The sequence below is a fragment of the Schistocerca cancellata genome, chromosome 8 (assembly GCF_023864275.1).
Source record: "Schistocerca cancellata isolate TAMUIC-IGC-003103 chromosome 8, iqSchCanc2.1, whole genome shotgun sequence".
In the NCBI taxonomy this organism is placed as follows: domain Eukaryota; kingdom Metazoa; phylum Arthropoda; class Insecta; order Orthoptera; family Acrididae; genus Schistocerca; species Schistocerca cancellata.
The window spans coordinates 399,505,051-399,518,708 of record NC_064633.1 but is presented as its reverse complement, the minus strand read 5'-3'; the positions used below and the strand labels follow the sequence as shown (position 1 = coordinate 399,518,708).

Sequence of the window (13,658 nt, the reverse complement as noted above, 5' to 3'; positions counted from 1 at the left end):
CATAGGTATTGGATTTTCGAGTCGAATACACAACTTTATGTTGGAAAGGTGTATCCAAGCACGATTCACGAAGTTTTGCCAACATAGACGCTTCATTGTAGTGCGTAGGATTTCTTGTGTTAATGTGACTTTTCATGGCCAATCCATACTGTGTTTCGTAAACTGCTATTTTACATATTCCATCAGGAAGTGTATGCCGGTAAATGACTGAGAAATGAATGATACAATTATTTAAAAGGAAAATGATGTTTTATTTAAGTTCACATTGATGTGAAACGAACTGAGTGTCTGCGACGACATGTAACGTCCTTCTTTAAACGGGCAATATCTGTTTCCACAACTCAGTGCGGTCATGGAGAAGATCTTGGTTGGTCTCAAACTCCAGCCGCATGTGCAGGTAGTTGGAGGCTTCAGAACTGTACTTCTCCCACGTCACTGGGCTTCCAGAAGGAGCAGGGTCACTGAAAATAAAAATAAATTAAAACTAAAAGCAAACAAGGAGAAGGTAAACATACACCTGGATAATGTACGGCTGCATTAAAGATGATTATCTCATTATCTCTACAGAGGGGACGGGCACAGAATATCGTGGACTTACCATACCCCTGTACTGTACGGGTGCCGCGAATTGCAACCAAAGAGGTCATGCTACGAAAAGAAATGGCACCCCAAACTATCAATCCTGGTTGATGGGCTATTCACGAGGGACAGATTGATATCCCACCGCTGTCCAGAGCGTCTGCAGACAGATCTTCGCTGGCCATTGGGGCTTAGTACGAAGCGGAACTTATCATTGACAACAGTTCTACTTCGGTCCACGATAAGGCAGGGAGGGTAAAGACGTCTGGAGACGCCCCTGACAACAGTGGGTTACCAACCTCATTCTCGCCCGCCATGAGGACCAACGACCAGAAGAGGTAGTCTGTGTTACTGTGTTACCACTCCTTTTCACAGTAGGACATCTTCTGTTGTGGTATGCGGCACCCTTACAAAACAGAAGTAAGTTGACGATTTTTTACGCACCGTTTTGTTGCCCTTCATGACAATACATACTTGTCTTTCGTTATAGCAACCTAATTCCCTCTCGCACACGGCAAGAGTTTCGTGGGACCTCTCCCCACCTGGGAGAGTTTGGAGCTTTACAGGTAGAGCCTCCAAACAGCTAGGGTTTTGACGATCTAACACGCCAGTTGGACAGAATTTGGCACGATACCCTCAGGATGGCATCCAGTAACTCGGGTCATTCCTACATGGTGTGTGTTTCTGGTCTTCTTTTCTTTTTTTGTCGTTAAGTGTATACTGGCATATATCCAACAAATACTTGAGAACTTAGGATAGAAGTCCTACTCTGAAGAAAGTGGCAGGCGTAACAGTGGAATTCCTGGAAGGATGCATCAAGTCTACAAGACAATGAATCTCAACTATTTTAAGAGTAAAAATAGGAACCACCAGCCACTGGGTCGGTATTATCGCTAATGATAGCAATTAGTGTAACAGCTTACACTCATGTTCTAATCGAAAAGATACTTCAAAAGAATTTCCCTTGGAGGTCGAGATCAGTGGAGCTGGACAACAAGGTAAGTAGCTTAATAAAATATGCATATGTTGCCAATTTCGCAAGCGTACTATGTGTTTTGGCTGTGTGTAATTAATTTGTGTCCAGTGTGGAAACATCGATGGCGTATTTCCGGGGTCTCCTGCAATGCCGCCAACCCGCAACACAGCACCGTTATGCGGTCATCGCTCCAGCTCTGCAGGCGCACCAACCGGACTCAGGCGAACTTCCATTGACCTACAGGAAGCACGCTACTTCAGAGGGCATGCGCAAGATCAATAAAGGTCGTCACGTCAAACGGCTTTTTGTTGCATCGGCGGTGCCGTTTTCCTCAGCCAATCGGAGCCCACATCGCTAGACCAATAGCTATCAGGTGGTCATCCGCTCGTCTGGCGAGCAGCAGGCAGTTCCGTCTCCGTCAGCAAAATTACAAGATCGGCAGCATCACGCCTCCGCCAGGACTTGACGTCGCATTTGTCACCCGGGACCATCGCGAATCACGACTGGCTGCTCCGGCCTTGGTCTCTGATGCTGGAACTCCTTGTACTGGGCTGGCCGGAGTGACCGAGCGGTTCTAAGCGCTACAGTTTGGAACCGCGCGACCGCTACGGTCGCCCAGTCTCGGGCATGGATGTGTGTGATGTCCTTAGGTTAGTTAGGTTTAAGTAGTTCTAAGTTCTAGGGGACTGATGACCTTAGAAGTTAAGTCCCATAGTGCTCAGAGCCATTTGAACCATTTTCCTTGCACTGTTCGTGAGATGGAACCTTAATTTTCCGCTTACTTTTAATGTCTAAAAAGGTAGTATGTTTCGTTTCCAAAATAACTTTCCAGAAGGGAGTCTCACGGAGAGATTTACTTGTGTCGTTTTCCAAGAACTTTAAGCTGGCCAAGAATTCATTCCTTCATTTTCAAGACGGACTTGTTTTGAACTGCTATAGGATCGCAGAACTTATATTTGTAAGCATAAACTGATTAAGTCTACATGGATACTCTGCAAATCACATTCAAGTGCTTGGCAGAGGGTTCATCGACCTTCACAATTCTCTATTATTCCAATTTCGTAAAGCGCGCGGAAAGAATGAACACCTACATCTTTCCGAACGAGCTCTGATTTCCCTTATTTCTTTGTGGTGATCGTTCCACGCTATGTAGTTCGGTATAAACAAAATATTTTCGTATTCGGAGGAGAAAATTGGTGATTGGAATTTCGTGAGAAGACTCCATCGCAACGAAAAACGCCTTTCTTTTAATGATTTCCAGCTCAAATCCTGTATCATTTCTGTGACACTCTCTCCCATATTTCGCTATGATACAAAACGTGCTGGCTTTCTTTGAACTTTTTCGATGTACTCCGTCAGTCCTATATGGTAAGGATCCATCCAACACCGCGCAGCAGTAGTCTAAAAGAGGACGGACAAGCGTAGTGTAGGCAGACTCCTTAATAGGTCTGTTACATTTTCTAAATGTCCTGTCAATAAAACGCAGTCTTTGGTTAGCCTTCCCCACAACATTTTCTATGTGTTTCTTCCAATTTAAGCTGTTCGTAATTGTAATACCTAGGTATTTAGTTGAAATTACGGCTTTTAGATTAAACCGATTTATCGTGTAACCGAAGTTTGAGTTCCTTTTAGCACTCATGTGGATGATGTCCCACTTTTCGTTATTTAAAGTCTACTGCCACATTTCGCACCATTCAGATATCTTTTCTAAATCGTTTTGCAGTTTGTTTCAAACAAATCAATAAATTGATTTTTGAGCGTAATCAACTGACTTACTGTGAAAGTGTCCCAAGCCGGGACACTTCAGTCGAAGCCCATAAGAATTCCCCAATACAAACATGAAAGAGGATTGAAAACAACTTTCGAGTAAAAATAATGGTTCACACCACAACGTTCTTTTGCTATAGTTTTCCCAGTGAGGCAGACCGACTTCCTCATTCCAAACCGAGTTCTTACATTTCGTTGCTGTCCCACAACGAAGAATTTTACGACGGTTTTCGAAAAGTGATTCTGTTAATAATAATAATATTTATAATAATAATAATAAAAATATCGGTAATCAAAGAGCTTTTTATTGCATACAACTTTAAGCTAAAACTGTCAGCTATTTTTCTTTTTAATTACTCCCCACATTAAACCACTTTTATATCAAGGACGAGTATTTTATTACCCTAGTACAGAATTCTGTCGCCTATGTGCTAAGCCCTGGCTTGACTCTCTCTTTTTAACTCATCATCACCTACAAACCATTGTGATTCTCTCGTTTCTTCACATTCAGAAACAGGTGGCAATTCTGCTTGGCAAATCAGGGCTGTATCTAGAAGAAACCCTTAAGCAACATTTACTTTCGTGCCGTAGTGCAGCAAAAAAGGAAGCCAGGGCTCAACATACCAAGCCTTTTATTCTGGATGGCTCTTATGAACTTGTTCAGTATTTCACAGTAAATTTTAGACGTTATTGCCTTACAACAAGGAATACCCCTTTCTGTCTCAAAAATAGTTTCACTAGCTTTTATACAGATTTCGTTTTGCGGCACTTTAAAGGCTCTCATGGCTAGATAACACCATAGCTCTTAATGCTGTACGGATTTATATTGCTTTTTTACTTTGGTTTAATGTTATAACATTGAGTATCTGTAAATGTGTTTGAATCGATAACATAAAATTGTATACTCCTTTCTTTGTTAAAACTTTGATGTCGTGGTTTGATTCTATGCAATTAGTACATCTGTCATTTAAATTCTTTGTCCCATTTGGAGGGAACAAAACTTACTATATATAATTGTAATTTCTGTGGGAATAATTTTTTGTAGAAATGTCAATATGTGCAAATATTCTGTTTTATTTAATGTGTTTGGTTGCTGTTACGTAAACCGCTGATCCTCACTTAGGGTTCTTAGTTCTTTAGTATATAAAAGGTGTAGTGGTCCCCCTCGGGAACGGAACTGTGTAGAGCGCGCAAATTGTGGTTGGCCTAGGTAGAAAAGGTGGAACAAGAGTCAGTCGGGGACGAGATACCAAACTGTGAACTGCCATGTAAAAGTTGCATATTGTGTTGGTTCCGAGAGAGGCTTTTTCTGCCACTTTCCAATGCCTCGGATGGATGGATAAATAGCTGGAACGATTCTGGAATTGGTATCCATCATCGCCACCAAGAAGGGACAGAGTCCAGCAAATCTGCCTGCAAATCCACCTACCAACATGCAGTTGCCACCACATTGGGCAATCACTGTAACGGAATACAATAATGATGAACAGTGAAGGATCAGCTTATTGGATGTGTTAATGTGCTCAAATATAAGGTAACTTACAGCTGAATTTATGTACCTACCTTGATATTTTCCCTATCACAACACCTTTCAGGTTCCTGTCCATTTAAACTATGATTAACGAGTGTCCTAGTTTGTGGAAAAAATGAAAGCCTCAGAATAATGTCGTTTGATCTTTGGTAAGAAGGGACTGTTCAGATTTATTATGGATTTAGTGAAATTTTGGGAGGTAGTAAATGTAGTCTTGTGAAAGCCTCCCAGGGATGGAAACAGTCTAATTTAAAGTTTTGTGGAGTTTCAAAGTCTCCTATTTAATCATTTACTTGAAAGTAGAAAATTGTGGTAATAAAGACAATTTGCAGTTTCTTTTAAAGATTAAAAGCCCTTAAAACTGAGGCTTATAAAGTGTTGTTTAGTTAATTATCATAATGGTGCCTGTAGTAAACTTTAAAAGGTGAGTCAGTTTCTTGTAAAGTTGTCAACATTGTGTCCCACTGTAGCAAAAGTCGTGAACTGCATTTATGGAAAGTTATACACTCATGCTTGCTAAGCACTTGTTTCTTTTGGGTATTGAAAGTGCATATTAATAGTGTAATAAAATCAGCAGGTTATCCTTTACCACTATTTATGAAAACAATAATTTCTTTATTCAAAAGACAGTGAGAAGTAACCTGTTAGTGAATTCCATTTAACTTTCATTCCAAACAGAATAGTATTTAGTTGAGAGATACTTAACCTGTGACCAGTTCATAATTTTGCAGTGAACTACATTTATAATTTTATGTCAGCAAGGAATATGTTTGAACAATAATACTGAACCTATGTCCAATTAATGATTCTGCAGTGAATATTAATTGTAACGTTATAAAGACCAGTTTGAATAATCTCTGAAAGTAATAGTGTGTTTAGTTATTTGTTATATTTTTGCAAATAGTTTGTGCTGCTCTAGCTGTTAGTCCCAACCTTAACGTTAACATAGGCAGGTGTCAGAGTTCATTGCACTCGCGCGTGGTAAAATAGAGGCTATGTTTGTCCGTTGAAGTTACTCATACCTACTTTCTTAAACAAGAACGTTAATCCTTCTCTTGCCTAATTATGCTGGCGACCGTTTTCCTTATTCTTTAAACAGTGTAGCTAGGTAAAACATTGTTTATACTGTTCAAATATTTCCGAAATTCTGACTTTCATTTCCGATAAGCCACCTCCGTTAGGTACAACAAGGTCAACATAACAAAATTCCTCTCAGAGGGTAACGCTGCTCTGTTGCTTTATACCATAATTCCTCTAACAACATAGTTTTATTTCACGACCTGCCTCCAACTTTAAGGTTATGGTATAGCAGTAGCAGACGGTAGTGTTATAAGGTCTCATACCATTGATTGGCTTTTGTTTCCAGATTGACATACGCAGCCCCCATTTCATTCCTTGTCTAATCGTGGTAGAGGAATCTGTTTCCTTCTGCACAGTACCGCATCAGCAACGGCACTCTTTCTCTTCGTTGTGTAAACGTAAGCCAGCATCTTGGGACACATTGGGCACAATGTTTGTGATAACAAAGTTTGTCACAAGTTCGTAGAGCACTACCTGTGTTTTCGCTTACTAATTCTGTAATCGTGAACCGACGATTATCTCTGATACTGACATTAATTTTGCAATGAGTTCATTTGTCAGAACAGATAGTCGTCCGCTTTTTTTAATCTTCATAAAAATTCGTCCTACCTATCCGTAACAAACGACCTCATTTTCATATACCACTGTCACTCGTTATTTTCTATCCATAAATCCCACAAATCATGAATCACCACGTCATTCGAGTTCAGAAAAAGAATTACAGAATGCAATTCGCAGGCGGCGGTATTTTCGATTATAGTGGTCAGTTTAATTTACATTTAGATTCAAAAAAATTGTTCAGTAACCTTTCCGCGGCACTATCAGACTCGCAAAGAGCCGGGCGACACAACTGTGACGAAATCCCTCCACTGTCCCAACTCTTGAGCCCATCAGACATCATCAGTGCTTAACTTACCGAACAGCCCCTGTTATTGGTATAATCGTGTTTACTGTAAACGTTACAAATAAAGTACTTACCGGTACTTAGCGAAATTTGTCCAGAGTGTTGCCAGCTGCTGCAGCACCTTCCAATCGTCGGACTCAGGGTCCTTGTTGGGTCCCCCGTCCTCTTGCATAAACAGGTAGTGAGTCTCCTCAGCGTGTGCCATTCCTGTGAAATGTATCTGCATTAGCTCAGTACAAACCAGCAGCAAGGTTTATCATCTACTAGGTCGTAAATCCATTTACTGAGCTACATACGGTGAGGTAGGGAAGACTGATGACCCAACGATACCGAGAAAATGAAGATAAACATATCGAACTGCTGTTTTCTCTGTATTATAACCGTCAACGTGGCGAAGTTTCTGAAGCGTGCAAGCAAATTTAATATTATAACTGCCGAATTATGACAACTTCTTTTCTCTTTACTGCAACTTAGTATACACTTTTTCTGTGGCCGTCGACCAAATGATTCAGTTTAACATTACTGGCCTCCAAGGTCATCGGACCTGACTGCATGTTTTTGGTGATTACTATTGCACGTCTGATAATTCACAACACGATCTTCTTTAACTCAGCGAAGTGTGCAAGTTCTGGATACATCTGTGCTGGTCAGTCTTAGCTGCCTCGACATGTATTTTTTGAGGACCATATCATCCATACTACTATATAATAACCAGTTGTTGTTTAACTTTGTTAACAAAAATATCGAAAAATTCTTAAACGTACTCTAATAAACTTTCGGACGGACATAAGTTAAATATTTTTTAATGAACGTGATATGTAACTGTGTACACACTAAAGCGGAAACGTTGCTAGGAAAAATCTCGAAAAGTTCTTGACCCATTTACTTCTAATTTTTACGTGATAGTCAGATAAAAGTTCTGACAGATGTTTTTGTTATACTGTATAATAAGAATACCACTATGTATAAGTCGTTGCTTAAAGTTGCACCAAAAATCTCTCATCCAATTTACTTCAGATTTTAAAACAATGCTCTAATAAACGTTTAGACGGACATAGGCTACATATTTGTAATATATACGGTATATAAATAAATCTGCAATAGAAGATAGAAAAGTTTTTAGCAAAATTCTCGAAGTGCTTGGCCAATTTACTTCCAATTTCTACACGATTCTCTAATAAATATTCATACTGACATAGGCTGTAAATTTTTCTAAACCACAATTTGCAGGTTTTCTGTTAAAATAACTGCGAGAGTGAAAATGCTGTGCTGCGAAAATATACAGATCCTAACATTTTCGGTCAGTTTTAACTACGATAACAGGGCTTATAAACCATTAGACAAATGGTTTCTCTGAAATTTATTCTTTCTTTTCGTACATAATTGTAAAAAAAAAAATTGCCTACACAACGTTGTCTTTGCTTTGTTTTCTTCCCCACAGTTAGTTTTAATGGAAAATAGGAAAGTAGTTTCTATGACTTACTGGATTGTGATTAGAGTATTACTACGAACCTGGAGCATCTGAAACGTTATAGTCCCACCCATTTGTAGATAAGAATTGCAAAATACTCTCACTGAAACCACTATCCTCATAGGTACAGCAGCTGGACAGGTCTCTCTCATGTCTCACACACTTGTGACACCAACCATTTTCCCACTCATTTTAAGTAAATTTAACTCCCAATCAAGTTTGCGTTCGCAATAACTATAAACAAAGCTTATGGTCAGAGAGATAGAGGTGGGGTGGGGGGGGGAGAGAGGAGATAGACTGAGGGTGGACATAAAGAGGCGAAGGAGAAGATGGTCAGAGAGAAAGGAGGAGAAACTGGAGAGTATAGTGGGAGGACGTTATGGACAGAGAGAGAGAGGAGGTGGAGGGGGCGGAGGGAGGAGGAGGTTATGGACAGAGAAAGCGATGAGGAGGAAATGGACAGAGGGAGCATGAAGAGATTAAGACCTATATCCAATCCCCAGACACATTTAGTAATTGCAAAGCATAGCCGGTTTCACTAGCAGCAAGTAAAATATGACACCAACAAATATGTCTTTCATAATTCTGATTCAAATACATTATGAGTAACAGAGAATGTATAATATGACAATATGATGTAAACGATAGATTCAGAGTACTTAGAAGCAGGTGTTAAATTCAAGAACTAAGAGATTATCATACCATGTAAAGACAGAATTGCCAATGTGCGGTCAAATTTCAGATTGACATGCTTGAGCTCGTAAACCATAGACTGCGTTAAGATCAGAATTTTAAATGATTTCCAGACAGATTAAAACTGTATCCAAAACTTGGGATTATCCGCAGTCTAGGAGTTCGTTTCTACAGTGAACCTTTTACCCTGCAGCAGAGTATGTGAATTTTTGAAACCTCGTGACTAAAGTTGTTTGTCGGAATAGGCATCGGATCGAAACACTGCTTTCCGTAAGCAATCCAGGCTCAACCCACGATACGGGCTCATAGCCTTAATTCTTCCATTACCTGTTTCTACTTTCCAAACTTCAGAGAATGTGGTCTCCATACTTTTGTAGATTAGCAATCCTCGAAGACAGAATATCTCTGCTGAATGATATAGCCTAGGGCTAGGCGACCTTTTCCAGAATGGATACTTCACTCTGCAGGGGAGTGTGCGCTGTTTATAAAGTCCGTAACAGGTTACAATGTGTGGCATTCCGGGACCTGAACACGTAACTTTGCTTCTTGGAGCTCTGAGGGAGGTTCTTGAGTCTTGGATATTACATCATTTTCGTACTGGAACAACAAAATTGCTTTCATTCGATTTAAGTTTGTAAATCTTTTCGAGAAGAATTCTTACCGTATTCTGTGGCGCCGTAGCCGTCGTAGTCGAAATAATAGAAGTAAATAGGCAGAGTACTTGTGTTTGCCACTGTCCTAGCAAATGCCTGGGTGTCTTGGATGAAATACAGATCGGAAAGCATCTGAAAATTAGAAATAATGTATAGTTATAATTAGTGTAATACAAAATTTTATTTTTCGATTCTACTGCCATCATATGCATGGCAATTTATGTTGAAAGTAGAATTATTAAGATAACTGTGAGGAAATTTAGTTACACTGTGCACGAATAATTAGTTAAGGGGATAAATTATTAGAAAGAATTCGGCCAAAAAGATCCCCTGACCAGACCTTTCCTCATCAAACATCACAGAATACACCTACAGTGCTAGTATTTACTTGCTCATATGAAGTGAGTCTGAAAAGTTTGCTGACGTGTCAGAACAAAGCAGGGAAGCGTTACAAACAAGGTACCTGTATTGTCCTTCAGAGTAATCAGCATTAGCTACAATACAGTTCTGACATCGGTTGTAAGTCTGTTGGTCACCGTCAGCAGACTTGTGCAATCGCTCGAAGCACCGTGGTCACACGTTGCTGGGTTCCACAATGTTTACGCGCTCAACATTTTGGCTCAGCGCAAGCTGACTGTTCTTCAAAACTCTCCTATTTCCTCACATTTAGCACAAACAGACTATGTTTTGTTTCTCCGCCTTAAATTATCCCTGAAAGGGATTACACAAGAAGAGTCTGCTGACAGTTTGCAACAGTTTTACAACCGATGTTAGAAGTGTGTTGTAGCTAATGATGATTCGTTTGAGGACCAATAAATGTATTTCGTTTGTAACTATTGTTTCCTTTATTTTATGAGAGGTTCTCCAAACTTTTCAGACGCACCTTTTAAAGCGGTACGCCTAAAAATGTACGTTCTATAACACATTTTGTATCGCAACTGTCTGTTCTGAAACGGATAGTTCTCTCCAAATTATAAAACAGGTTTACTCATTCTCGTGTATGTTGGAATAGATTCTTTGTGATTGGAGACACCGTTCCACCAGGCTATAACCTAAAACTGTATTTTCTTAAGCACTGCTAGTTACGTAGTCTCCGGCACCACATTCGATACTAGCACAATTTTAAGATACAAATTTATTAAGCCTGCTGTGTCCTCCCAGATGTAACTGAAATGAATTATGAACGTAGTTCTTATAAATCTTTGTTTTGGTACGTTGACTGACTATTTGATAAATAAAATAATCTATTCGAACAATACATTTTAAACGTATTTTAGCACTCTTTTAAATTCACGTATTTATAGTCAATAAAGACTGTTTCTTATGCATATGTCTTACATTCTGCATATAGATCGCTTTGTAGCTAAGCAAGGTTTTGCTACCGAAACGAAAGTTATACTATTCATAACACCCTTCATCAGGTAACTTTAGAAACTTATTGAACATTTTACTGTTCGTTTGTTTGAGTCACTAGTAATTGTTCTATTACTGAACGAAATTTCCATAGCATTACCGTTTTGATGCCCAGTGTGCCTCATTTGTCTGGTATTGCATTAGCTATGTCCCTACTTTTGAATCCAAAAAGAAATATGTTGCGTAACCTTTGCTTCACAAATCTTGTAATAGTGCAGATATACAGGAAAATAAATATGTCACCCCTTTTTACGCAACTAGAACTCAGATTCTAGGTAGCGCTGTATGCTGATGACATAGCAAACATAGCACAAAATGAGTGACAAATTTATTCACATACCACAATATCATACAGTAGCTTACTTCGAACAGTATAGCAAATTAAGATTGATAAAACTAAAAACTTCGACATTTTTACGTAAACTAATGCAGCACATATTTGCATACTAGTACAGGAAATCACTTCACTTACCTTGGAAATTTTAATTACAAATAACAATGCCAAAGAAGAAATAAATAGCACATTCCAAAAAAGTTAATAGTTGCTATTTGGCAATACGAAACTTATACGTCCCTTCGAGGAAGAGGTCCTGAGAGATTAAGCACAAGCTGAGAATATCGAAGGATAGATCATGAAATTGGCCCATATCACAGGAAAATACGTATCTGAATGACCATGTACCACTATTTTCTTTTTTTAAGTGACATTTAAAATCTACGATGCCAGTAAATAAATGACAATGGATTCTGACGTGTATTCTGTAAAGAATTTCATTTAATATGCCATTCGTATGCGTTCACTTATCTTATTACGTTTATGCCTTTCGCCTGTGTGAGCCCGCGTAGCTCGGACGTAAGTTTTGTTTTCTTTGTTTGCTGTAAAATAATCACTTCCTTTATTTTACCTATCCGTTTTAATTATTTAAAAGAGTAATCACCTTCCTTATCTCCTTTTCATGAAAGCAATTTTTACTGTATTATAATAATTTTCAGACGTCAAATAAGAGGAGGTGGAGACAAATTGTTCGATGACGAAGCGACAGAACACTATTCGTGTTCTATCATTAACTCTTCGTTAAACGGAGGGCGGACATTAATTCGCCTATCATTTCCATTAACGTACGTGATTTACTGTGTAAGAATTATTCTCTATTGATCGGTCACGCATCGTCGAAAAATGATGTCAGGAAAGACACTCACTGGCTTGATACAGCTCCACTTTAAATTATATTGACGATGACCGGTCTGAGGTAACAAAACACCTAAACTTCAGATTGAGCAAAGGTTTTGCACCTACCGGCGCCTCTAAAAAGAGAAATTTACGCAATCGTCATTGAGAAGTGACTTACTGACGCGATTATTGAACTACGCGAAGTTATACATTCTTCCTAATGTTTCGTAAGGTCGCTTACTCAGAAACTTTTCTTGAAATATTTCAGTAAACAAGAAAGGTACGTTTCAACCACACGAAAGTCTGAACCACCGTCCTAGAGAATCCAAGTCCAATTTCTTACGACAGATCCACCATGCTCAGTACTTATCCCAAAGATTGAAAGATAAGTCTGTTCTAACATAAGCTTTTGAGTCTTGGACATTAACAATGTCAGGAGAGGTGAAACTCAATAACTTTGAAAGAAATGTCTTGAGCGAGACGTTTGAAGGAACTCAGTGTAAAAGAACAGCGGAACAGAGAAAATTAAGTATTAGGGAAGTCTATGATTTATATGAATCATGAGACCCCATTTCTAAAATTAAACATATTCGTGACGTATTGTTGGTGGAACAGTAACCATTATAGAATTGAAAAAGTGTAAGTTTGTGTGTACAGTCGTAGTTTATATATTTTGCCTACTGACTATCGGGTTCGGCACACATTACCATCCTCAGGCCGTCTCCTGGTACGCAGCAATTGTGCTTGATGATGATGATGTTTGGTTTGTGGGGCGCTCAACTGCGCGGTTATCAACCTTTGCTCAGTCCAATCTCACCACTTTCATGAATGATGATGAAATGATGAGGACGACACGAACACCCAGTCATCTCGAGGCAGGTGAAAATCCCTGAACCCGCCGGGAATCGTTGCGCTTGTTTCCGAAGTAGATGTGTCAAATGCTAAAAGAAAAATTATAGGTAGAAGAATTTGTTCGTCTGGACATGCACTTCGAGCTGCGGAAGATAAGAAAATCCACCAAGGATATGTAGAATATCGTCGAAGATGAATACCATTCGAAAGAACTAGACGATATTTCCTCAATAACATGAGCGAAGATATTAAAGTCTTACTCGTAAGGAACTGGGAAATTAAATGGAAAGAAAGAACTATCTGGCAATGAACTGTGAAATCAACAGCCAAAAGTTCTCGTAGCTTGTTATGCTTGCTAATACGAGCAGTAATAGTATCCATTCCAGCCTTGTAACTCTCTCGAAGACGTCTGTTAGCTGCGTTTTTCTTTTGATAAGCTCGTTCTTTATAATGTCTCAGGGGTTCGTGCCCATAGTCTGGCTTTACATTACCCTTATCACTGTCGGTTTCTACACTCAATTTGAACCTGAGTTAGCCCCTACGTTAATGTATAATTTATCGTAGACCT

At 39.2% G+C, this 13,658-nt stretch overlaps 1 protein-coding gene across 1 annotated transcript in view; it reads right to left on the bottom strand.

The window, feature by feature from the left end:
- Positions 1-253: 253 nt before the first annotated feature.
- Positions 254-13,658, bottom strand: part of LOC126095117 (venom carboxylesterase-6-like) — a 116,192-nt gene continuing 102,787 nt past the window's right edge. Inside the window, exons 8-10 of the mRNA XM_049909825.1 lie at positions 9,663-9,786; positions 6,912-7,044; positions 254-461 (exon numbers count right to left, since the gene is read on the bottom strand). Of these exons, the coding sequence (XP_049765782.1) occupies positions 314-461; positions 6,912-7,044; positions 9,663-9,786 (405 nt within the window). The 3' untranslated portion in view covers positions 254-313. The remainder of the gene's footprint in view (positions 462-6,911; positions 7,045-9,662; positions 9,787-13,658) is intronic.